General features: G+C 45.7%; 1 protein-coding gene across 1 annotated transcript; it reads left to right on the top strand.

Annotated features, from left to right (window-relative positions):
• Positions 1-603: 603 nt before the first annotated feature.
• Positions 604-24,077, top strand: LOC309392732 (protein-arginine deiminase type-1-like; the record flags this gene model as incomplete). Its single annotated transcript, XM_081954158.1, has 16 exons — positions 604-695; positions 1,821-2,004; positions 5,708-5,780; positions 6,063-6,124; positions 6,528-6,645; positions 7,907-8,032; positions 8,458-8,630; positions 9,101-9,204; positions 9,329-9,440; positions 12,495-12,602; positions 13,213-13,367; positions 14,546-14,687; positions 17,155-17,248; positions 18,421-18,515; positions 22,719-22,880; positions 23,467-24,077. The coding sequence occupies 16 exons, from the start codon at positions 604-606 to the stop codon at positions 23,698-23,700; spliced, it is 2,034 nt and encodes a 677-aa protein (XP_081810284.1). The 3' UTR covers positions 23,701-24,077.
• Between the last annotated feature and the right edge of the window lie 560 nt (positions 24,078-24,637).

Here is a 24,637-nt window from a genome sequence, read left to right as displayed (position 1 = left end):
TCTTGTGAAGTACTTCTGCACCCTCTTGGTTGTACTGATGTCAGATATATGGTGGACATTCCAAACAGTTGAGCAATACTCTTAAAATTGGTCCAGCATAAGTTTTATAAACTCTAATACAATGTTTCCAGGGGAGGAAAAACTGCGCAAAATTAAATGTATAACTCTTAATGCTTTATTTTTTATTTTTTTAGCAACGCTGTTACAGTGAACTTTGGAGCATAGATCATCAGAGGAATAGAAATCAAATCTAAATAAATTAATACATAAACCTGTTTCAGACAAGAGTTGGGTTACTTTCAAGAAAGCCTCCACGCCTTCTGGCTACTTCCTCCTCCTTTTCTTCCTCCTCCCTGGGATGGAAGCTGATTACACTCTTTCCGTGAGAACATGGTCTGCCACCTCCCAAATCAGCCACCTGAGTCCAGAAGGCAGGGTTAGAGGGTGCACCAGCCTATCAGATGGCAGGATGGAGAGAAGGTGAGCAGGTACCCAACCCATCCTTTCCCCCTTTTAAATATCTCCCTGCAGCTCAGGGATGTTTATTCCAGAGTCAGCAAATCCATCCACCCTTGGAAGACAGAAAAAAAACAATAACCCAGCATGGCTGAATTGAGATGCACCCAACTTTCAACAGAGAAGGTTACCAGCACCGTCTACATCGTGGGCACCGAACTCTGCCTGGACGTCCATGGGTAAGCATCTAGACCCATAATGGCAAACCTCATGTGCCACAAGTGGCACGCAAAGCCAAATTTGCTGGCACGTCAGTCGTCAGCTCTGGCATATGAGCGCCGGGCATCTAATTTTCGGCCTTCCGGGGGGCTGGGGGAGGGAACTTCTGGTTGACCCCTATGGATTTCGCCCTTCCCAGGCTTCAGGAAAGCCTCCGGAGGTTGGAGAGGGTGAAAAATGGCCCCAACGGGCCAACCGTAAGTTAGGAAATGATGCGTTTCCAGCTTCCGGAGGGCCTCCGGGGGAGGCCGTTTTCGTCCTCCCTAGGCTTCAGGAAAGCTTCTGGAACCTGGGGAGAGGTCATATGTGCATGTACAGGGGCTGGTGTCACGCATGTTTGCACAGGTGGGTATTGTTGCACGATAGTGCACCCCACACCATTGTGGCACACCGCAAGAAAAAGCTTCGCCCTCGCTGATCTAGGCATTTCCCTTACGCGACTTTTTTTTCGATTTATAGAAGAAAGGAAGAACTTAAAAGATGCTTACAAAGTAAATGATTGAAAATATTGAAAGATATAATGTAAAAATAAGCTGTTAAAATTTAGTTAAGCAATAACATCTTGTCTACCATTATGTAAAAGTTATGAGAATTGGGGGGAATACCATTTCCTGCATGATGTAGCTGTCAAAATTTGTAACCATACCCATCACCCTTTTCCTTAAAATTTTGTAAAACTAATTAAAAAAAATTCTTCAAAAAAAAAAGATGCTTTCAGTTTCGCAGCAGGCAGCTGAAATTTAACAGAGGAAAAAAAATTGGGGACGTATGTGTCTGCTTATTTCACAACTGGGGGGGGGGGGGGGAGGCCTTCGCTAAACAGCCCGAAAGCATCTTGAGAAGGGAGCGAGGTATCTCAAAAAAAGACAAAAGATCAGGAAGTATTCCCAGTTTAAAATAATTGCTAAATGGGATTGTTGGTGAGATTGGACCTTACCCACTCACCCATTATGCGGAGGTTTGGCAATGACCCAAACAGAACTATTGGCATTAAAGGGAGGTAGAGAGGAAACGGCATATCTTGAAATCTCTTTTACGACTTAAACGGGAAACAGTTTTGCAATGAACGGCGTCCTTCCTTTTAGGGCAGCCCCGAGGACTGCGACCTCCTTCGAGATCTGGGCCTCCCATGGCCTGAACATCTACAAAATCGAAAATCAGATGACAAAATCGAAGGTCTGCTGCCATGACTCAAAATGGCCGCTGGACAAGAGCGTCAAATTCAGGACCACCATGGATGCGCCAAGCAACCAAGTCGATGACGGAAAGGTGAGGATAGGAACGTAGGCCAAAGATGGCTTCTCAGCCCCAACAGATCCTGGGATTTGTTCTTCAGACCTACAAAGGGGATTTCCTAAAGGAAATCATCATAAATAAACCAGCGGAATGACTTGCCCGCAGACGTAAAAATGAACCAGAGGTGAGTTGCTGCCGGTTCGGCCCGGATTGGGCGAACTGGTAGCAGCGGCGGCTGAAACAGAGGTCGGTTCCTACCAGTTCGGACCGGTTTGGCTGAGTAGTTAGTAACTCAGCCTGCCACGCTCCCGAACCGGTTCTATCTTTGGCACAACCATTTTGTATTTCGGTTCTGCGTATGTGCAGAAAAATCTTCGTTGCAAAAATGTAATTTTTTCTCCTTTTCTGATATTGTGCACCTGCGCGGACCTTTTAAGGTGCAAATGCCCGCCTAAATTTTTTTGCATGCCAAACCAGGAATAACCCTGGCTCTGCCCACCCGTCCCGGATGCTTCTGGGCATGCGTGTCAGTGCCCACACGAGCAAACTGGTAGTAAAAATCCCACCACTGAAATGAACGTTTTACCAAAATTACTTTACCTATTCCTAACCCTTCCGGTAAAATTAGAAAAGAAATTCTTGGACGAACGAAATATAATGACTTTGAAGTACATTTCGCAAGGTTAAAAAAAAAAACCCGAGAATAAAATTGAAATTGTTACAGGACTCAATAAACAACGGGGGGTTCAGGCTCCCAGATTGGGAATTATATTACCAGGCCCCACCTCTCACCTGGCTAAAAGATTGGGTAAATTTGAAACACAGAAGACCATTATTGCTAATCTGACAGGCTTAAGATACAGAAGGATCTTGACAAACTTGAACATTGGGGCACTAGCTAATAAAATGAAATTCAATGGTGAAAAGAGTCAGGTTCTACATTTAGGCAAGAAAAATGAAATGCACAGGTACCGTAGAGGTGGTACCTTGCTCAATAGTAGTAACTGTGAGGGGGATCTTGGAGTCCTAGTGGACAACCATTTAAATAGGAGACATTCATGGGAAGCAGCTGCCAAAAAAGCCAACACAGTTCTAGGCTACATCAACAGAGGGATAAAATCAAGATCACGTGAAGGGTTAATGCCACTTTATAAGGCCTTGGTAAGGCCACACTTGGAATACTGCATTCAGTTTTGGTCGCCACGATGTAGAAAAGATGTGGAGACTCTGGAAAGAGTGCAGAGAAGAGCAACAAAGATGATTAGGGGACTGGAGGCTAAAACATATGAAGAACAGTTGCAGGAACTGGGTATGTCGAGTTTAATAGAAAGAAGGACTAGGGGAGACATGATAGCAGTCTTCCAATATCTCTGGGGTTGCCACAAAGAAGAGGGAGTAAAACTATTCTCCAAAGCACCTGAGGGTAGAACAAGAAGCAATGGGTGGAAACTAATCAAGGAGAGAAGCAACTTAGAACTGAGGAGAAATTTTCTGACAGTTAGAACAATTAATCAGTGGAACAGAAGTTGCCTCCAGAAGTTGTGAATGCCCCAACACTGGAAGTCTTTAAGAAGATGTTGGATATCCATCTGTCTGAAACAGTATAGGGTTTCCTGCCTAAGCAGGGGGTTGGACTAGAAGACCTCCAAGGTCCCTTCCAACTCTGCTATTGTATTATTGTAGTATTATTAATGTATTACTAGAAGGGCACGACTTGCAATTAAGCTGGCATGCTTTTCTTCGCTACGGCAAAAATTCCGCGCACAAAAATTTCCAGAGGCATTATATGAGGAGCATGTTACTTAACATTTGGGGGGGAAAATCGAATCACAATATTATAGGGAAATACCAGCCTAATTCTCCTCAATGGAGGCAATAATATATCCAAACCTTATAAATTGGGGAAAAATGTATGTTACAAAGATATCTTAGATGAAAGGGGTGAACTTAAATCCAGACAAAAACTGCATAGTGAGAGGATGGACTTATCATGGTGGCCGTACTTTCAGAATCAGTCAAGGAACAAAAAAGATGTTAAAATATGAAGTGTAAATAAAGAACAAACAGCATTAGATAAAATTTTAATGGGGACGGATGAAAAATTGATTTTAAAAACACATAATTATTTACTGAATTATAAAATGGAGGAAGAAATAGTTAAAGAAACGACGATTGCCTGGCCAAAGAATTTCGGGTACAACATAGAATTAGAGAAATGGTTAAAAATTTGGGATAGAAACTACAAACTGACTATGGACTCGGCCTATAAAGAAAACCTATATAAAATGTTTTACAGGTGGCATCTGCCACCTGCTAGATGGGCAAAAAATGTATAAGAATTCCTCCGCCAAAGGTTGGAAATGCAACCAGATTCGATCACGTGAAGGGTTAATGCCACTTTATAAGGCCTTGGTAAGGCCACACTTGGAATACTGCATTCAGTTTTGGTCGCCACGATGTAGAAAAGATGTGGAGACTCTGGAAAGAGTGCAGAGAAGAGCAACAAAGAGGATTAGGGGACTGGAGACTAAAACATATGAAGAACGGTTGCAGGAACTGGGTATGTTTAGCTTAAGAGAAAGAAGGACTAGGGGAGACATGATAGCATTGTTCCAATATCTCAGGGGTTGCCACAAAGAAGAGGGAGTCAAACTATTCTCTAAGGCACCTGAGGGTAGAACAAGAAGCAATGGGTGGAAACTAATCAAGGAGAGAAACAACTTAGAACTGAGGAGAAATTTCCTGACAGTTAGAACAATTAATCAGTGGAACAGAAGTTGCCTCCAGAAGTTGTGAATGCCCCAACACTGGAAGTCTTTAAGAAGATGTTGGATAGCTACGTATTTGTTTGAAACGGTATAGGGTTTCCTGCCTAGGCAGGGGGTTGGACTAGAAGACCTCCAAGGTCCCTTCCAACTCTGCTATTGTATTGTATTGTATTACTACCACATGGGGTGGACATGTAGGAAAGCAAGGAATTACTGGGGGGAAAAAACCCCAAAATTGGTTGGAAACGATAACTGAGCAACATATTGAGTTTAAACCAGAAACATGCCTCTTAGGTATACTATCAGGAATATATGAAACTTATGATAAAGCAGCAATATACTTAGTGTTACATATACTGACAGTAGCAAGAATTATATATGCCAAATATTGGAAAAAATGTGAATGCCCAGCAGTTTGATTGTCACCGGCTCAAGGTTGGCTCAGCCTTCTATCCTTCTGGGGTTGGTAAAATGAAGACCCAGATTGTAGGAGGCAAGATGTTGACTCTGTAAACCGCTTAGAGAAGGCTGGGAAGAATTGTTTTAAAAGCTGAGTGAGATAAAAATGCACGCTAAGGTTTATTAGAGCCGTGGTTAGAATGAAGCTAATTCTGCTGACTGCCCACTGCCAGCAGTTCGATCCTCACCGGCTTAAAGTTCACTCAGCCTTCCATCCTTTCCAAGGTTGGTAAAATGAGGGGCCAGATTGTAGGGGACAATAGGCTGACTCTGTAAACGCTTGAGAAGGCTGTAAAAGCACTGTGGAACGGTATATAAGTCTAAGTGCTATTGCTATTTATCCACCACGAAGCAAATTAGAAATTTCCCAGTTCAATGTTCCTTTGGGCACAGGGGCCCTGATAGATTATAAAGTCGAAAACAGAGGTGTGTTACAAAGGGGGGGATTTTCAGGGGTGCCATCTCCAATATCCTTTGACTTAAATTCACTGTTTGATGGTATATTGCAGATCAGAATTTCGTACTATGAATGTAACGGCAGGGTCCCCATCGCCAAAGCAATTCTGCATATTACCGGCATAGGTAAGCTGGCAGGGCTGCAGAGGCCTGGCACCGCCCAAAAGGTGAATTGGGGGAAGGGGAGGGCTGGAACTCAGCACATCTGGATGGGTGAACCCTGCCCTGATCAGACTGGGATTGAGCAGGGAAAAAGCAGAAGCAGACAACTAACCAACATGGCCTGAGACACACTTTTCTCACCGAAAAATGAGACTGGGGTGCAAGCAGAGACTTTGGATGGGAATCATGAAAAGATTCTTTGTTTTAAAACATTCCTCTCCCCCCTCCTTTGTTTTCCTGCTACAGAAATGTCCTTGGATGCTGATATAAACCGTTTGGGAATAGTGACCAGAGAAAGGAAGCAAAAGGTTAAAATAAGATTTTTAGTTGGAGCAGAAGGACGGGGGTGAAAATATTTGTAACGTTAATGTGAACGAAGAGGGTTGGGGAGCTGATGGCTTTGTGGGCTGTTTCTCCTGCTGGAAGGGGAGGATGGGATTTGCTAACACATCTGGGGCACACCTGGCTGGGGTGGTGCTGTAATGAATTCACTCAGGTAATTGCAATCATTGAAATACGTAATAAATACACAATAAATAAAATGGTAGCTGGATGACTTGGGAAGCAGACGCTGCTTTTCACAAGGGCTCCCGAGACGCCAGATTGGACATCTGGAGAGGAAGGTGGTTATTCTGCCTGGGGGGAGGCAGAGTCGAAGAGGGATCCAACCTTTGCTGATGTCCATCCTGACATGTCTTCCCATCCCTGCAGGATCAGTGGACGTGGGGGCCGGATGGAAAGGGCGCCATTCTCTTGGTGAACTGTGACCGAGACAACCCTACAGCCGAAAAGGAGGACAACAAGGACACCAAGCTGACGTCCAAGGAAGGTAGGAGGCAGCAGCCATTGTTAAGGGCCGTTTTTTCTCATCCTCCGAAGCTTGGAACACCCACAATCTATAAAAGCAGTGTTGTTGTAACGGAAGAACACAGTGCTGAGGTACAGATAGTCCTCAGCTGATGACCGGCAGGGACGTGCGGTCAAGGGAGGCAGGGGAGGCAGAGCCTCACCGCTCTCATCATGAAAAGAAAAAAAAAGGAAAAGGGAAAAGGCACACGTGGTCTGATTCCCTGCCTTCCTGAGTCAACATGAAGGGGACCGCTGAGCGCGCTCTGCAGTCCCGTGGCTCGCGCTCCACGGTCCCCTTCATGTTGACTCAGGAAGGCGGGGAATGGGACCCTGTGTGCAGGAGGCTGAGGCTGCCTCAGCCTCCTGCACACGTGGTCCCATTCTCCGCCTTCCTGATGACGTCACCAGCCTCACCAGCCATAAATCTCACCGCACGTCACTGATGACCGGTTGCATTTACGCTGGTCACCGAATGGGTGCTTGATGGTCCATATAATACCCGAAGGTTATCATAAATGGTCATGCCGTCCTCTCGTGATCGGACACGTAAACAATTGTGAATAGCTGAGCTCATCAACCAAACTAAAGCCAGATTGTGTTTCATCAAAGTGTGAGGCCAGAAGTGAAGAGTTTTTGGCTCAATTGGAATTGAATGTTGTGGCCCGCCAATGGCCAGCAGATTCGGACAGTGAGGAGGTTGGGGAGGAACCTGGGCCAGTCTTGAAGTCTGGGGAAGGCTCTGATGAGGGCTCTGTATCAGAGGCAGAGAGGGGGCCAAGGCCGTCTGACAATTATCAGCTGCCTTCGGAGGCAGACATCAGTGGGGCAGAAGAACAGCTGGAGCCTGTTCCCAGTGTGTGCATGCAGAGTGGCCAGACAAAGGGAACAGCTAAAGAACAGGGGTCAACTTGGGAGTAAGGCCACAGGTGGATTGGGAATGGCCCCTCCCAGAGGAAATAAAAGAGGAGTGAAACGGGAGTGGAGTTTGCAGGAGACCATTAGTTCTCTTAATTGGTTCGTGACTCTCCGAGGCTCCTTGCCAAGTTCTGCAGATACCGGCCTGGCAGCTCTCCAAGCCAGAGAAGGTCTGTGACTATAAATCCTCCCTTGAAAGAATTTGCAGGCTGTGAATGAGCAGAATTCACATCAAATTAATAAAAGGCTTTTTTTGTCGTGACATGGAGTTTGTTTTGTGTTCTTGGGAAGCCTCGGTCAGAACATTGAATTGGTTCTCTTTTTAGACCTGCAGGATATGTCCCTTATGATCCTGACAACTCAGGGACCTGATGAGGTTTTTGCAAACTATCAGCTGACTCTCCACATCTCGAAAGCTGATTGTGACAAAGTGGGAGTCTTCTACCGTAAAAGTAAGTTTTGAAGGCCAGCAGGCGGTTGGGCTTCAGGACCGAGGCTGAAGGCAGATGAAGCAAAGACCCAAAGGAGAACGCTTATTCCAGATTCTTTTAAGTAACTATGGTGTCCAGTTTTCCTTTTTATGCTCCTCACCTAGAGAAAACAAGGAAGTATTTTTGAGAGGATCAAGCCAATACCTATCTTCCTTGTCCTGCACCAAAGAGGAGGTCCATAATTTTGTTACGACAGATCAAAAGTTTGACCAACTCTCTGGCCACCAATGATAGCCAACCACAAGTTCCTTTAGATCTCAAAGGGTTAATGTGCTTGGGTTTAATTATGCAGATTGCCTCAAACTGCCAGATCTGGATAAAGGTATGTATATTTGCCTTCAAGAAACAAAGAAATGAATAAAACAAGATTGGGTTTTGATTCACAGACAAGAAGAAAGATTATAAACACGTCCTAGGATCCGAAAAGATCTCCTACCACATGGAACGGAAGCCTGGTCAAGTGGAGAGTGTTTTCTACGTGGAAGGGCTGAAATTTCCTGACGTTGACTTCTTGGGACTTGTCACTTTCCACGCTTCACTCCTGGAGCCCGTCAAGAAGGTATTGGAGAACATCAAAGAGAACATGGGGAAGAGGGAGAAGGAAGCACCTTTCACAGGGAAACGGAGAAAGCATCTGGAATGCTTTTTCAATCGTCAACATAGGATCTCTCTCTCTCTCTAGGACCTTCTTCACTTCTTCTTCATTTATCAGCTATTCAAGGGAAGGAAACAGACCCCCAAAAACCCTACAGGAATTCCGTTTTGTTATTGTAGAAAGTCCGATGAGCAGAAATCTTAAATTTACATTTCCTTTAGTAAAGAGGATCAACATGATATTATCTTGGGCTTCTTTCTTATTCCTCTTCCTTTTTTTGACTAAAGAGAATGTTGACTTCTCTTTCTGATTTTTTTTTAACTTCAATCTTAGCTCTGCATTCCTAAATCTTGTAACTTTTAAATGCGTAGATGCATCTTTCTGGAATTCAACCTTTTTCTTGGCCCTTGTCTCCTGTTTCTTTCCTGCTTCAGGAGGTCCTAGAAACTTCCATTTTCACGGATACTTTAGTCTTCCGGGTTGCTCCATGGATTATGACCCCAAACACCTTGCAGCCAATTTCTGTTTACGTCTGCAGGTAAGGACTCATCGACCAACTTACATGTGTGAAGTTTTCCATACAACCACCATCAACACCTGGGCCTTTATCTCTCCTCTATTGTTGTCTTTTAACATCTCCATCTATTCCTCTGAATATCCAGTGTTGAGGATAATGAGGATTTTGTGGAACATATAAAGAAGCTTGCCACAACAGCGGGATGCAAATTTATTATCAGCCCGGAAAAGGACATTAAGAACGACGTATGGATCCAGGTAGGTCACAGCCGAGAGGACGTTTGGGGCAGGGGGTCTGTCAAACAAGATCCTGAAGCTACTGGAGAAGAAACGGGGGTAGTTCTTATCCTGTACATCTCCAGAAATAATTGGAGGTGCTTTTAACCAAGGCTAGGTGGCATCTCTTCCTCATAGGGCATCCATCAGTGTGGTAACATCAAAGGATCGACTGAAATTGTTATCCATATTCACGGATCCCAATTATTTTCACTCTGTTGCAATAAAAACTAGGCCTATAAAAATATTTGTAGCTTATTATTATTATTACAATTAATGCTAGGAGGTTTGGGATGCGCAGAGAGGAAGAGGAGGAGAACTTTAGGGTCCTTGGTGCTCTCTGAGTTTGGTTGTTTTCTTGCAGGTGTTTCATACCAGTGGTGGGTTTCAAAACTTTCTTGGGAACCAATTCTGTAGGTGTGGCCTGTTTTGTGGGAGTGGCTTGGAGATCATGTGACTGGGTGGGCGTAGCCAACTTGGAAAATGTGGTGAAACTCACTTAACAATGCTCTTGCTTAGCAACCAAAATTTTGGCCTCAATTGTGGTCATAAGTTCTCTTCCTTTTTCTTTCTTTCTTTCTTTCTTTCTTTCTTTCTTTCTTTCTTTCTTTCTTTCTTTCTTTCTTTCTTTCTTTCTTTCTCTCTCTCTCTCTCTTTCCTTCTTTCTCTTTCTTTCTCTCTTTCTCTTTCTTTCTTTGTCTCTCTCTTTTTTCTGTCACTCTCCCTCCCTCCCTCCCTCCCTCCTTTTCTTCCTTCCTTTCTCTCTTACTTTCTCTCTTTCTCTCTCTCTCTTCCCCCCCCCTCTCTCACACACACATCCCTTCCAATTATTCTCGTAGTTATACTCTATGAACTAAAACTGGTGCTCAATAAATTCTACGATCATGGCATTCTGTGTCCTACAAACCAATTCACAGAGCTGCCAATTCAGCCTCTTACCGTTCTGGGGGTTAACCGAATATGGTTAGTCGTCCTGTTATCTCTTGGCCTTGGTTCCCGCCTTTTTAGCAGAGCGGCAGAGGGGGTTACCATATTTTTCAGAGTATAAGATGCACCTTTTTTCACCCCGAGGATGATGACCACTGACGCCGCTGCGGCCCACAGGCCGCAGCCCTGTTTGCCCTGCTTAGCTGGCTGGCTGGCTGGGAAAGCGGCGAGGGGGCAAGCGCCGGCCATCATCCCTGCCTTCTTCCTCTGCAAGCCGTGGCAGCGGAGAAACAGAGGCTTCTTTTTTGCCAGCTTCCCAGCGGATCCAGTCCCCCTTACATATGTGCGGTGTTTTTGTGTATGTGTGTGACATTCACCTCATTTCCAATAGGGGTGGGGGGAAATCCATGCAAAGTGAGGAAAAATGCATGGATTCTCCCTCCATTGGAAACCAGGCGGCTGTCAAAGAGAAGGGAGCACGCGTCATGTGGGCTTCTCACAATTCTCCGCTCTGGCAAAGGAAGTGGGTGAGCGGGGCAAGCCTGGTGCGGGCAGGCGGGGGGAAGCGAGCAGCAACTGGGCGGGTGGGCGGGGGGAGCAAGCAGGCAGCGGGCAGGCCAGGGGAGGGAGTGTTCCAGTACGGGGCCGCCGCAAGATCAGGTACTGGAAGGCAAGCTAAATTTCACCCACCGGTATACCCATACCAGTGCGTACCGGCTGAAACCCACTCCTGTTTCATACCCAACTAGGTAACATCATCAATGATACTAAGGAATGCTGTTTGCTGTCAAGGGTTTTGCCTATCTATGTGGGTGGGGCAGTCTTAAGAGATTCTTTGGCTGGGCTGTTTACTGATGGCTCTTTGGTAGTTTCCGAATTGAGATATTGCTTACTTGATTATTGGTAAGCAATGCCCCAATCAAGAAATTTTAGCCCCCTCAGAGAAGGCTCGCAATCTGGGAGTCCTCCTGGATATGTGGTTTAGTTTAGAAGAACACCTGACGGCCGTGACCAGGGGGGCCTTTTACCAGGTTCGCCTGGTACGTCAGTTGCGCCCCTTCCTGGATCAGGATGCTCTGTGCACAGTCACTCATGCCCTCGTCCTTTCTCGCCTGGACTACTGCAATGCTCTCTATATGGGGCTGCCCTTGAAGAGCACCCGGAGGCTTCAGCTGGTCCAGAATGCAGCCGCGCAGGTTGTCATGGGGGTACCTAGGTGCTCCCATGTTACACCCCTTTTAGGCAGCCTGCACTGGTTGCCGGTTGTTTTCCGGGTGCGATTCAAGGTACTAATTATGGCCTTTAAAGCGCTCCATGGCTTAGGCCCAGGGTACCTGCAAGACCACCTACTGCCACCAGTAGCCTCCCACCATCCAGTACGATCCCACAGAGTTGGCCTCCTCAGGGTGCCGTCGGCCAGGCAGTGTTGGCTGGTGACCCCCAGGGGGAGAGCCTTTTCTGTGGGAGCACCTTCCCTCTGGAATGAGCTGCCCCCGGAGCTCCGCATAATCCCCGACCTCAGGTCCTTCCGATGCGCCCTAAAAAGTTGGCTATTCCAGCAAGCCGGCCTGGCCTGTTAATGTTAATGTTAACTTATTTTAAATGTATTGGTTTTTTTGGAAAAAAAAATCGGTTTGTTTTTTTGGAAATGGATTTCATCTTTTTTTAACTTTTGAGATGTGTGTTTTTTAATGTTGTACGCCGCCCTGAGTCCTTTTGGAGAAGGGCGGCATATAAATCCAAATAAACCAAATAAAGTGCCCAAGAGCCACGAGTAAACCAAAGAATTTAATTGCCCCACCCACACAGACAGGCAGGTCACCAGAATATAAATGGACAACAGAAAGCCTTCCCTACTTATACTGATGATGCTACCTAGTTTGGATAATAAAATGTCTGCAAGAAAACTAACAAGGTCAGAGAGCAACGACCCCTCAAAACTATGCCTATTTTTTTTAAAAAAAGAAGTAATTTTAGTAGATAAATCTGGATTGCTTTGCCCTGAGTTTCAACAGACTGAAATCCAAACATCAGTTTCTATAATCCGTTGCACACCATAGAGAGGCAACACTTTTTAAAAATTTTACTTCAACCCTTCTGCCACTTTAGGACGAGATGGAGTTTGGCTACGTCCAGGCTCCCCACAAAACATTTCCGGTTGTCTTTGACTCCCCAAGGAACGGACCCCTGGGTTACTTCCCTTTTAAGGAGGTTTTGGTAAGTGGTTTCCCCTGTCAGAGTGGAAATTCAGCTCTGTTCCGCTCCTGGGGTAATTGTCTTTAACGAGGGCTGAACCGTGAAGTTTTCCTTGAAGTATACTTCATCATTAAGAAAAAAATAAACCCGAGATATATTCTAAGAAACACCTTTTATTGTAAAGAAAATGAAAACAAAACTTACTAGCTAATGATTACATTTTGGCAGTGTTCCTGCCTACCTTCTTGGCGGCGGGCGAACAAAAAATTAAAGAGAAAAAATGTGGACATGCGTAGTGAGCTTAGTGATAAGAGTCAGATCAGTCTACCGTATGCCTTAGAGTTTAAGCACAGCTGGCAAACAAAAAAAAATGCAGTGACATCTCCCCCCCCCCCGCTTTGATCTCGGCAGCTCTGCATTTTATCCTCCACACTTATTCATTTAAAAAAAATCAAAATTCATGCTTGCCTTACTGATGTTCCCTTCATCAAAGATGAGATTGATAGGTCAGGGGACTGGAGGAAGTTTTATATGCATTTATCTAACTCAATCTCACAAACACAGCATGGATGAAAAAAGGATTGAATAAGGTGTGTTTGATTTGATGCAACTGTTTGTTTTCCCTCCCAAGGGTCCAGATTTTGGGTATGTAAAACGGGAACTATCCTCCAAGATGTCTAAGTCTAATCTGGACTCCTTTGGGAATCTTGAAGTCAGCCCTCCGGTGAAGGTCAAAAGCAAGGAATATCCCCTTGGGCGTATCCTAATAGGATCCTCTTTTCCTAGGTAAGTGATGGCAGGAGGCCATAAGGACATTCCCACCCACGTACCTGTGGTTTAAACTCAGAAGATCTCTAAGGGTTTCTCTTCCCTTATGGAAGTTCTGGAGAAGTTTGCCCTTTGCATCCACACTGAATTGTGCATTTCTCCAAGTTAATGACGTTCAAACGTCACTGCGAATGTCAGAAGGGCGGTGCATGGGAAATGTGTTTGTTCACCTGGCAAGGAACAGACTCGAGGAAAAGCATGCAAAAAGCAAGCAGAGCGAAGATTTTAAACAAGGCTAAGGAGATATTTAGATTTTTAAAAAATTGTATTTTTCAAGGGTTGTAAATTGGATGAAGAAAAGGGAAAGAGAGTCTCTGGGTTGGATGCCAACCTTAAATCAAAAACTGCCATGGCAAAAACTGCTAAAACATCATCTGACCAGTTTGGATTTGGCTCAATTCAATATTGACATTTATCATTTATAGCAGAGTTGGAAGGGACCTTGGAGGTCTTCTAGTCCAACCCCCTGCCTAGGCAGGAAACCCTATACCATTTCAGACAAATGGCTATCCAACATCTTCTTAAAGACTTCCAGTGTTGGGGCATTCACAACTTCTGGAGGCAGGTTTTCCCACTGATTAATTGTTCTAACTATCAGGAAGTTTCTCCTCAGTTCTAAGTTGCTTCTCTCCTTGATTAGTTTCCACCCATTGCTTCTTGTTCTACCCTCAGGTGCCTTGGAGAATAGTTTGACTCCCTCTTCTTTGTGGCAACCCCTGAGATATTGGAAGACTGCTATCATATCTCCCCTAGTCCTTCTTTCTATTAAACTAGACATACCCAGTTCCTGCAACTATTCTTCATATGTTTTAGTCTCCAGTCTCCTAATCCTCTTTGTTGCTCTTCTCTGCACTCTTTCTAGAGTCTCCACATCTTTTCTACATCGCGGTGACCAAAACTGAATGCCGTATTCCAAGTGTGGCCTTACCAAGGCATTATAAAGTGGTATTAACCCTTCACGTGATCTTGATTCTATCCCTCTGTTGATGCAGCCTAGAACTGTGTTGGCTCACTGTGGTTTATCTTTTAATACATACTGTAAGACTTAGGGTGGCGCGAATCCATCAATTTTAGTGCATTAACAAATCATGGTTTAACACACCATGAGAATTCAGTTCCCAACTTTATTTTTTTAGGAACCATTACCCAATGTCCAAACTGGTCAAGGATTTCCTCCATGGCCAACTTGTACAATCTCCCATTGAACTCTACACGGATTGGCTCTATGTGGGACACGTAGATGAATTCCTCAGCTTCGTACCTGCCCCAGACCGGAAGGTATGGATCCATACTCTTCTTTCAAACTTGAAAGAGCTTTAAGTGACCAATTTGCGTCATTGGTGATCATGCCAAGGCAGCTTTGGAGGCTGGTCAACAGCTGCAGGCAGAATTGTTTAATATTCTGCATTTCCACCCACTCAATTTGCCTGCAAATTTGGAAAACTCTACAGTGGCCACAGGATTGGAAAAGGTCGGTTTACATTCCAATTCCAAAGAAGGGCAATGCCAAAGAACGTTCAAACTACTGATGAAAGCAATGTCCTTCTGGGTTCAGCTTCAAGTGGGGAAAAAGACACTGGAGACATGGAGGCTGCTTGGGAAGATGGTTTTAATGGTATACAGGGCCACATGGCTTGAATCCTGAACAGAAAAGGTGATCACATGCTTCAATGTTGGTGGAGAAGAAGAGAAGGAAGGGTTGAGATGCTGAGTCCCTGGTTTTATGCCCTCTCTGGCCTTTGATCTTGACCTTGTATTCTGATGGGTTGTCAGACTCCCATGGGGCCATGCAAGGGCAGCTCTCTAGGCTGTGTTTTGAATCCAGGTTTGGTTGAGTTCTCAGATGCCATGTGGGGAGTGGGTAAAGGCTAACCATGCCTTAATCCCATCCCCCTGGAGCTGAAGGGGAGAACTCTTTATTATGTAAAGGGACTGGCTTGGGCATCTTAATGGCCCATTGACAAAGGGGAGTGGGGGCAGGAAGCTGCAGGAAGCTATTCTGTCTTTAAAACATGTTTCTCCCTTTTCATATCCACGGAAAGATATTCTGCCTTTTCAACATTTCCCAGGATATTTCATTTTTCTAGGAGAGGGGTGGGTTTTAACTTCCCCACACTACCATACTCATTTCACATGCTAGTCAAGTTATGCTCAAAATCCTACAAGCTAGGCTCCAGCCATATGTGGATCAAGAACTATCAGAAGTCCAGGTAGGATTTCCAAGAGGCAGAGAAACTAGAGATCAAATTGCCAGCATACATTGGTTCATGGAGAAAGCTAGGGAGTTGTTGGAAGTTATCACCCAGCCCTCTCCCAGAAAAATGAAATATCCTAGGAAATATTGAAAAGGCAGAATATTATATTTTCCTGGATGTGAAAAAGGGAGAAACACATTTTAAACACAAATTCCTGCAGCTTCCGGCCCACCCCCACTTTGTCAATGGGCCATTAAGAAGGCCAAGCTAGTCCACTTTACATAATAAAGAGTTCTCCTCTTCAGCTCCAGGGGGATGGGATTAAGGCAGGATAATATTGCCTATTACTCAACTGACCACATGGCATCTGAGCACTCTGAGAATTCAACCAAACCTGGATTCAAAACTCAGCCTAGAGGGTTGCCCTTGCCCGGGCCCACGGGAGTCTGGCAACCAATAATCAGAATACATTTCTTACACAGGAACAGGAAACAGATAGGTGGGGCAGAACAGATTATAAAAATCCCTGCAAGCCCTTCTTCAGCCCTTTTTTCTCTTCCCTTCTCTTCTTCTCCACCAACATTGAAGCATGTGATCACCTTTTCTGTTCAGGACTCAAGCCATGCAGTCCTGTCCACCATTAAAACCATCTTTCCAAGCAGCCTCCAAGTCTCCAGTGTCTTTTTCCCCACTTGGAGCCGAACCCAGAAGAACATTTCTTCCAACAGAGTTCCAGAAAAAAAACATCAACTTCTGCTTCATTGACTATGCTAAAGCCTTTGATTGTGTGGATCACAGGAAATTGTGGCAAGCTCTTAAAGAGATGGGAGTACCAGACCATCTTATTTGTCTCTTGAGAAAACTATACGCGGGTCAAGAAGCAACAGTGAGAACAGGGCACGGAACCACTGATTGGTTCAAAATTGGGAAGGCTGTATACGATACAATACAACAGCAGAGTTGGAAGGGACCTTGGAGGTCTTCTAGTCCAACCCCCTGCCTAGGCAGGAAACCCTATACCGTTTCAGACAAATGGCTAACCAACATCTTCTTAAAGACTTCCAGTGTTGGGGCATTCACAACTTCTGGAGGCAAGTTCTGTTCCACTGATTCATTGTTCTAACTGTCAGGAAATTTCTCCTCTGCCTATTTAACTTGTATACAGAACACATTATGAGAAAGGAGGGGCTGGATGAATCAAAAATTGGAAATAAGATTGCCAGGAGAAATATCAACAATACCGGTTCGGCCAAACTGAGCCGAATCAGGAGCTACTCACCTCTGGTTTGGCAATCAAGGCTCTACCAAAGCATACCTCTTTCCTAAAAACCTTGGCATGAGAAAAGGCTGAAATAACTTACCACCCTTCTCCTCCACACCCATACGATGGACGATAAAATCTGTTTCGGTGGTCAAAGTGTCTGTTTCAGCAGTTTCTGGCTGCCTGCCCTGCGTGAAGCTTCTCCTAAGCTGCTAAATTCTTATGTTTAGCCTGCTAGTCTTCTTTCTCTCCTATCTGCCTTACTCCCTTTCTTACGCCCCCGTCCCAGGGTTTCCGCCTGCTGCTGGCCAGCCCAAGAGCCTGCTTGGAACTGCTGGAAGAGAAGAACAGGGAAGGCTACGGGAAAGCCGAAATGTTTGAAGGTAGGAAAGTCAAAATGCCTGAAGTTGATTCATCATTTCCTCTGAAAAGTAACTGGGAAAGAAGATTGCATCAGGCCCACTGGTGGAATTCAATTTTTTTTTTACTATCGGTCTGTGGGCATGTCTTGGTGGGCAGGACGTGGCTGGGTGGGCATGGCAGGGGAAGGATACTGCGAAATCTCCATTCCCTCCCCACTCCAGGGGAAGGGTACTGTAAATTCTCCATTCCCTCCCCACTCCAGGGAAAGGAAGCTGCAAAATCTCCATTCCCTCCCCACTCTAGGGGAAGGATACTGCAAAATCCCCATTCCCTCCCGACTCCAGAGGAAGGATACTGTAAAATCTTCATTCCCTCCCCACTCTAGGGGAAGGATACTGCAAAATCCCCATTCCCTCCCCACTCTAGGGGAAGGATACTGCAAAATCCCCATTCCCTCCCGACTCCAGAGGAAGGATACTGTAAAATCTCCATTCCCTCCCCACTCTAGGGGAAGGATACTGCAAAATCCCCATTCCCTCCCCACTCCAGAGGAAGGATACTGCAAAATCTCCATTCCCTCCCCATTCCAGGGGAAGGATACTGCAAAATCCCCTTTCCCTCCCGACTCTAGGGGAAAGATACTATAAAATCTCTATTCCCTCCCCACTCTAAGGGAAGGATACTGCAAAATCCCCATTCCCTCCCAATCCGCTGGGACTCAGGAGGCAGAGAATAGATGCGGGTGGTGCAGTCAGAGGTGGTATTTACCGGTTCTCCAAATTACTCAAAATATCTGCTACCGGTTCTCCAGAACTGGTCAGAACCTGCTGAATACCACCTCTGATCAGGCTCCTTTTCATGAAAAGGATGAAGTCAATCCTTGGGCATTAAAAGGGGGTTGTGTTTTCTCCCTTCCAACATGGTCTTATTCCCCAGTAGGAACAAGCGAAGCGCTAAGCCAGGAGTCCCCAATCTCTGCATGTGTTTGCCGGCCGCTCACACAGAACCATCTCCCCCCCACCCCGCAAAGCCAGACATGTTGGAGACCTCTGCTCTAAACTACTAAAATAAACAGCTTTTTATTACAGAATAGTTACAACAGTCCTTCTCACCAAGCCCTGGACTTCTAACTGGAGGTTCGAAGACACATGCACACCAAAAACCAAACCGTTTTCCTTTTTCTCCCGAACAGAAGTTGAGACCAAGGATCCGAAGGATCGTAAGCCCCATTCCATATCAAAAATTATTGGCGACTCTTTGGTACAGCAGTATAACGATAAGTGCCAAGTAAGAACCCATCATTTTCTGCTATTAAATCTGGAGACCGTGTGATCCAACGAAGAGGACTTAGGGCAGGGGTGGGTTCCGGTTTTTTTTTACTGCCGGTTCGCTATACGCGGAGGTAAAAAAATTGGGGTAACAAAAAAAACCCTTTTGGTCAAGCTTCTTACAGTCTTTGCTTGTACCGATCGTCATAGTGTTAGATACATTATTTATTTATTTATTTATTTATTTATTTATTTATTTAATTAAATTTTTAAACCGCGCCCTTTCCTAAACAGGACTCGGGGCGGTGTACAGTCATATTAAAACAGTATAATACAAAATATAGATATACATTAAATATACAAATATACAAATAGGTACGCGGAGGAGGTAGGATGTGGACTGTACAATATGTAAAATAAAATACAAATAAACATTAAAATACCCTTAAAACTACCCAATAAGATGTTTGCCAGGAGGTTAAAATGGGACTATGAATCAGTTAAGCCAGCTAATTGGAACAGGTGGGTCTTAAGCTTCTGTTGGAAGGAGCGGAGGTCGGTGGTAGTTCTAATATCGGGGGGGAGGTCATTCCAGAGGGTTGGGCCCATCACAGAGAAGGCTCTGCTCCTTATTTCATGTTACACAAACCTCGTGATTTTTCTCAGCGCACTGAAAACTAGGGATGGCAAATCTTTTTTGGTTCGCATGCCAAAAATGGGGGGGGGGAGAGCGCACTGGGGTCGTGCGCAAAGTATTATGGGTGTGGCATGCCCACGCATAACCCTCCTGTGCTCCCCCCCATTTTTGGAGTGCTTTCCCCCCCCCCCCCAGGCTCCAGAGGCGTTATAGGAGCCTGCAGAGGGTGAAAACAGCCTTCCCCGCCCCCTCGGAGGCCCTCCGAAGGCTTCAGGTGCTTCCCTGAAGCCTCTGGTGTGGGAAAACCGGCCCTACAGGTAAACCGGAACTTCCGGTTTGCTAGTAGGGCCGGTTTTAGCTCTCCGGAGCATTCAAGAGGCTTCCCTGAAGGCTCCAGAGAGCTAAAACTGGCCCTACGAGCAACCTGGAAGTCACTGCTTCTGGTTTGCTCGTAGGGTCGTTTTTGCCCCCCCGGAGCCTTCAGGGAAGCCTCCTGGAGGCCTCTGAAGGCTCCAGAGGGCTGAAACCGGCCCTATGAGCAAACTGGAAGTCCGTTCCTGAATTTCCGATTTGTCCGTAGGGCTGGTTTTTCACACTCCGGAGGCTTCAGGGAAGCTCCTGAAGCCTCCGGAGGGCGAAAAATGGCCTGAAAAGAAGGTCGAAGTCAGCTGGCCAGCGCGCTCATGTGCCCTGACAAATGGCTCCGCGTGCCACCTGTGGCACGTGAGCCATAGGTTCGCCATCACGGCTAAAGATTTTAGAAGAGGAAAGAAATATCTTTTCCGGCCTATAAGGCAGACCTTTGTTAGGGAATGCTGAACGCACATTTCAAGTTGCAAGCAAGGTTATTTCACCTTTTAAAAAAAAAACTTTTCACAAGTAGTTACTAGGCTGAGCTTGGCAATTCGCCTAGAAGTTGTATCTATGAAGTTGGCACGTTAGGTTACAATGGAGCTTCCGTCCACAGCAATTTAACAAAAGCTGAATTAGGTTACACTCTGTGTAGGCGCCAATCCTTTCGGGGGGGGGTCCTTTCACCTTCTACCCATGCCCCCCTCCCCAAGAAGCTTCTTCAGCTTCGAAGAAGCCTCTTGGATGAAAAATGCCCAATTCCAATAAATAAATATCATAAATACATCGGAATACAACACGACGGGAAAATGCACACCTCAAATGGTGAATCCCGGAGGGCCTTACCTAGTCAGTAAAACCTTAAAGCCAGGGTTAGACATGAAGATGGACCCTCCTTTCCCATCAAATTTTAAAACTTCCAGGGATTATAGATAGTCCTTGGCAGTGACGTGCAGTCAGGTGAGGCAAGTGAGGCACAGCCTCACCTCTCATCATCAGGGCAGCGAGTCATTCGATGGGAAACTTGCCTTTTGGGAGGAATGACCCAGCTTGGCTCCCGCTTTCGATCTGCCGCCCAACGACCGAACGGAGAAGCGAAGAGGCAGGAGAGACAAAGCAGGAGCCAAGCCGAGTCATTCCTTCCAAGAGGCAAGTTTCCTAGCGAATGACTCGCTGCCCTAGACTCGGGGGGGGAGAGAGGCTTCCTCCGCTCCGTCTGCTCCCCACCTGCGCTGCCCTCGCCCGACAAGCGCGCCCCGGATTCCGCGCAGCTCTGGCAGGCGGTGCCGTGGCCGAATCCCAGGGCGGAGGGCGGCAGGTCGCAACTGAGCATGCCTGACTGTGGAATTCTGGGAGTCGAAGTCCACAAGTCTAAAAAAATTGCTGCCTCACCAGCTGTAAACCTCACCGCACGTCACTGGGACTCCTTGCTTTACAACAGCTTGCTTGTGACAGTCTGAAGTTAAAGCAGCACTGGAAAAAAAAGAGGCCATTTTTCACCTTTATGACCATCGAAGTATCCCCATTCTCATGCGATTTACATTCAGATGATTGACAACTGACCCACATTTAAGAAAGTTTTGCAACCTTCAGATAAGCAAAGTCAATGGAAGCCACTCAGTGGTGAAATCAGAACTTTTTTCCTACCAGTTCTGTGGGCGTGGCTTGGTTTTTTTTGGGGGGGCGTGTCATGTGACTGGGTGGGCATGGCTATGTAGTCATGTGACTGGGGGGGGCGCAAAATACAGAAACTCACTTTAACAATATCCTGCTGGGGGTTGGACTAGATGACCTCCAGGTCCCTTCCAGCCCTGGATTGCTATGTTCTTTCAAGGCATCAGGGCTGGAAGGGGCCTGGAGGTCATCTAGTCCAACCCCCAGCAGGATATTGTTAAAGTGAGTTTCTGTATTTTGACACACCCCCCAGTCACATGACTACATAGCCACGCCCACCCAGAAGCTGGGTCTAATGCCAGGTTTGTGGTCCATCCTCCCTCTCCTTTTTCCCTCCCTCCCCCCGTCTCTCTCTCTCTCTCTCTCTCTTTCTTTCTTTCTTTCTTTCTCCCTTCCCCCTCTTTTTCTCCCATCCCCTTTCTTTCTTTCTTTCTTTTTCTTTCTTTCTTTCTTTCTTTCTTTCTTTCTTTCTTTCTTTCTTTCTTTCTTTCTCCCTTCCCTCTCTTTTTTCTCCCATCCCTTCTTTCTTTCCTTCTTTCTCCCTTCTTTTATCCAATCCCTTTCTTTCTTTCTTTCTTTCTTTCTTTCTTTCTTTCTTTCTCCCTTCTTTTTCCCATCCTTCCTTCCTTCTTTCCTTCTTTCTCCCTTCTTTTATCCAATCCCTTTCTTTCTTTCTTTCTTTCTTTCTTTCTTTCTTTCTTTCTCCCTTCTTTTTCCCATCCTTCCTTCCTTCTTTCTTTCTTTCTCCCTTCTTTTCGCCCACTCCTCCCTCCCTCCTTCCCTCTTTCTTTCTTTCTTTCTTTCTTTCTTTCTTTCTTTCTTTCTTTCTTTCTCCCTTCTTTTCGCCCACTCCTCCCTCCCTCCTTCCCTCTTTCTTTCTATCTTTCTTTCTTCCCTCTTTTCTCCCCTCCCTCCCTCTTTGTTTCTTTCTCCATTCTTTTCTCCCCTCCCTCCTTCCCTCCCTCTTTCTTACTTACGTTCTTTCTTTCTTCTTTCTTTTCTCCCCTCTTTCTTTCTTTCTTTCTTTCTTTCTTTCTTTCTTTCTTTCTTTCTTTCTTTCTTTCTTTCTCAGCACAAACCCCACCCCCTTTTTGTGGCCTAACAGGACTCAGGGAAGCCTCCTGGGAGCAAAAACAGGCCCCAAATGCTTAAAAAAAGTTTTAAAAATATTCCTACCATCATACAGCACAGCTGATCGTTGGTTTTTTGTTTGTTTTTTTAACTTTGTTAAACATTTTTACTACTGGTTCGAGCGAACCAGCCTGAAACGGTAAGATTTCACCCCTGGAGCTACTTGTGTGACTAACCTAACTGCAGTGATTCCCTTAGCGAACGCGGCAAGGAAAATCATAACCTGGGGCAAAACCAGTCGTGCGATTCAACCGGTGTAACTCACTTAGCCACATACACTTTGAGCTCAATCGTGGTCGTAAGTCGAGGACTACCTGCAATGACGCCATGGTTACATCGAACTCACTTTGTGGGCACTGAAATATTAACCCTAAGCTTAACCCTACTCCTTTTTTTTAATTCACTGTATCTTCTTACTTCCCTTTTCAGAAGGATATTGATTGGAACAGAAAAATCCTTAAAGAGGAGCTGGGCCTGGAGGAGGAAGACATCATTGAGATCCCTCAGCTTTTCTATCCTCATCTCGAGTTGTCTGAGAATCCCGTTTCTAATGTGATGGAGATTCCCGCTGACGCTTATTTCCCAGACATGGTAGGACTCCCGTCCCCAAATTTGTTTTGAGAACTGTTGTGGCCCGCCAGATTCAGACAGTAAGGAGGTTGGGGAGGAACATGGGCCAGTCCTGGAGTCTGGGGAAGGCTCTGATGAGGGCTCTGTGTCGGAGGCAGAGACGGGGCCAGGGCCGTCGGACAGTTATCCGCTGCCTTCAGAGTTAGACATCAGTGAGGCAGAAGAACAACTGGAGCCTGTTCCCAGTGGGCGCATGCACAGAGTTGCCAGACAAAGGGAACAGCTAAGGAACAAGGGGTCAACTTGGGAGTAAAGCCACAGGTGGACAATGAATGGCCCCTCCCAGAGGAAATAAAAGAGGAGCGAAAGGGGAGTGGAGTTTGCAGGAGACCATTGGTTCCTGACTCTCTGAGACTCTTGGACAAGTTTCGCAGATATTGGCCAAGCCAGATAAGGTTTGTGACTGAAAATCACAGCACTGAAAGTCCTTTGCTGTTTTCAGGGTCGCCCTGGGGGCCAGATCTAAGTACCCTGTGGGATGGATTCATCCACCGGGCCTTGAGTTTGACACCTCCATATTAGACCACTGGTTATCTCCCTTCTGCAGGTAAATATGATTGTCCTGGGGAAACACCTGGGCATCCCAAAGCCGTTTGGACCCATCATCGCCGGCCAATGCTGCTTGGAGAAAGAAGTCCGCCGTCTCCTGGAGCCCTTAGGCTTGTTCTGCAATTTCATTGATGACTACGGAACTTACTACCTCATGTTAGGAGATGTCCATTGCGGCACAAATGTCCGCCGGAAGCCCTTTTCCTTCCAGTGGTGGAACATGAGGCCTTGAGGCCATCATCACGCCTTCTGTTTTCCACCCAAAGATGATGATGAGACAGACCTTCTCCCGCACTTCCTCAGGAAATCCGATAATTTCCCAAGAAATCCTGGTGACTCCTCTTTCGGTGGTTATTAAGAAGGTCCTTGCCAGCTTCTCTTGTGATTTGGACTTTCTCCAGTACCTAAGAAGGCTAAATATAAATGTAGGTCTCTAAATGCATCAGGTCGGCCGAAATGTTGTTAGTTGTCTTCCCCCATCACCCAAAAGAACAGAGGGCAGCTAAGTTCAGGGAGGATGCTATAAACCTTCTCCTTATCCATGCACAACAATTCTAAAAGTACCCTATTTTTCGGAGTATAAGACGCACTGGAGTATATAATGCACCAAGGTTTTGAAGAGGCAAAATTAAAAAAAAAATTTTTTTGCACTCTGCAAACCTCCCAAAACGCCCCTTTTTCACAAAAATTGGCCTGGTTTTTCCCCAAAAAAAGGCATGAATAGCCCTTAGGGGGCTTGCAGAGTGCTCCTGGGAGGTGAGCCCCCCCAAAAACGAGCAAAAAACAGCCCGTTTTATTCACAAAAACAAGCCCGTTTTAGTCAAAACAATTTGCATGCCTAGCCTTTAGGAGGCTTATAGAGTACTCCTGGAGACTGGGAGGGCAGAATTGAGCAAAGAAAGTCCATTTTTCACTCATTTCTGCCTTCCCCAGCCCCCAGGAGCTCTCTGAAAGCCTCCTAAAGGCTATGCACGGCCGTTTGGGTGAAGAGGGCGCGGATTCGGAAGGCAAAAAAATGCTGTATTCAGTGTATAAGACGCACCCAGATTTTCAGCCTCTTTCTTGAGGGAAAAAGGTGCATCTTATACTCCGAAAAATACGATAGTTATAGAGGTCCAGCAAGACATTTCATAACCCTAGTAAGTTCATGGATACTTGCTATTTCTTTT

The sequence above is a fragment of the Natrix helvetica genome (assembly GCF_964273705.1).
Source record: "Natrix helvetica genome assembly, chromosome: 5".
Classification (NCBI taxonomy): domain Eukaryota; kingdom Metazoa; phylum Chordata; class Lepidosauria; order Squamata; family Natricidae; genus Natrix; species Natrix helvetica.
This window is presented reverse-complemented; position numbering and strand designations above follow the sequence as displayed.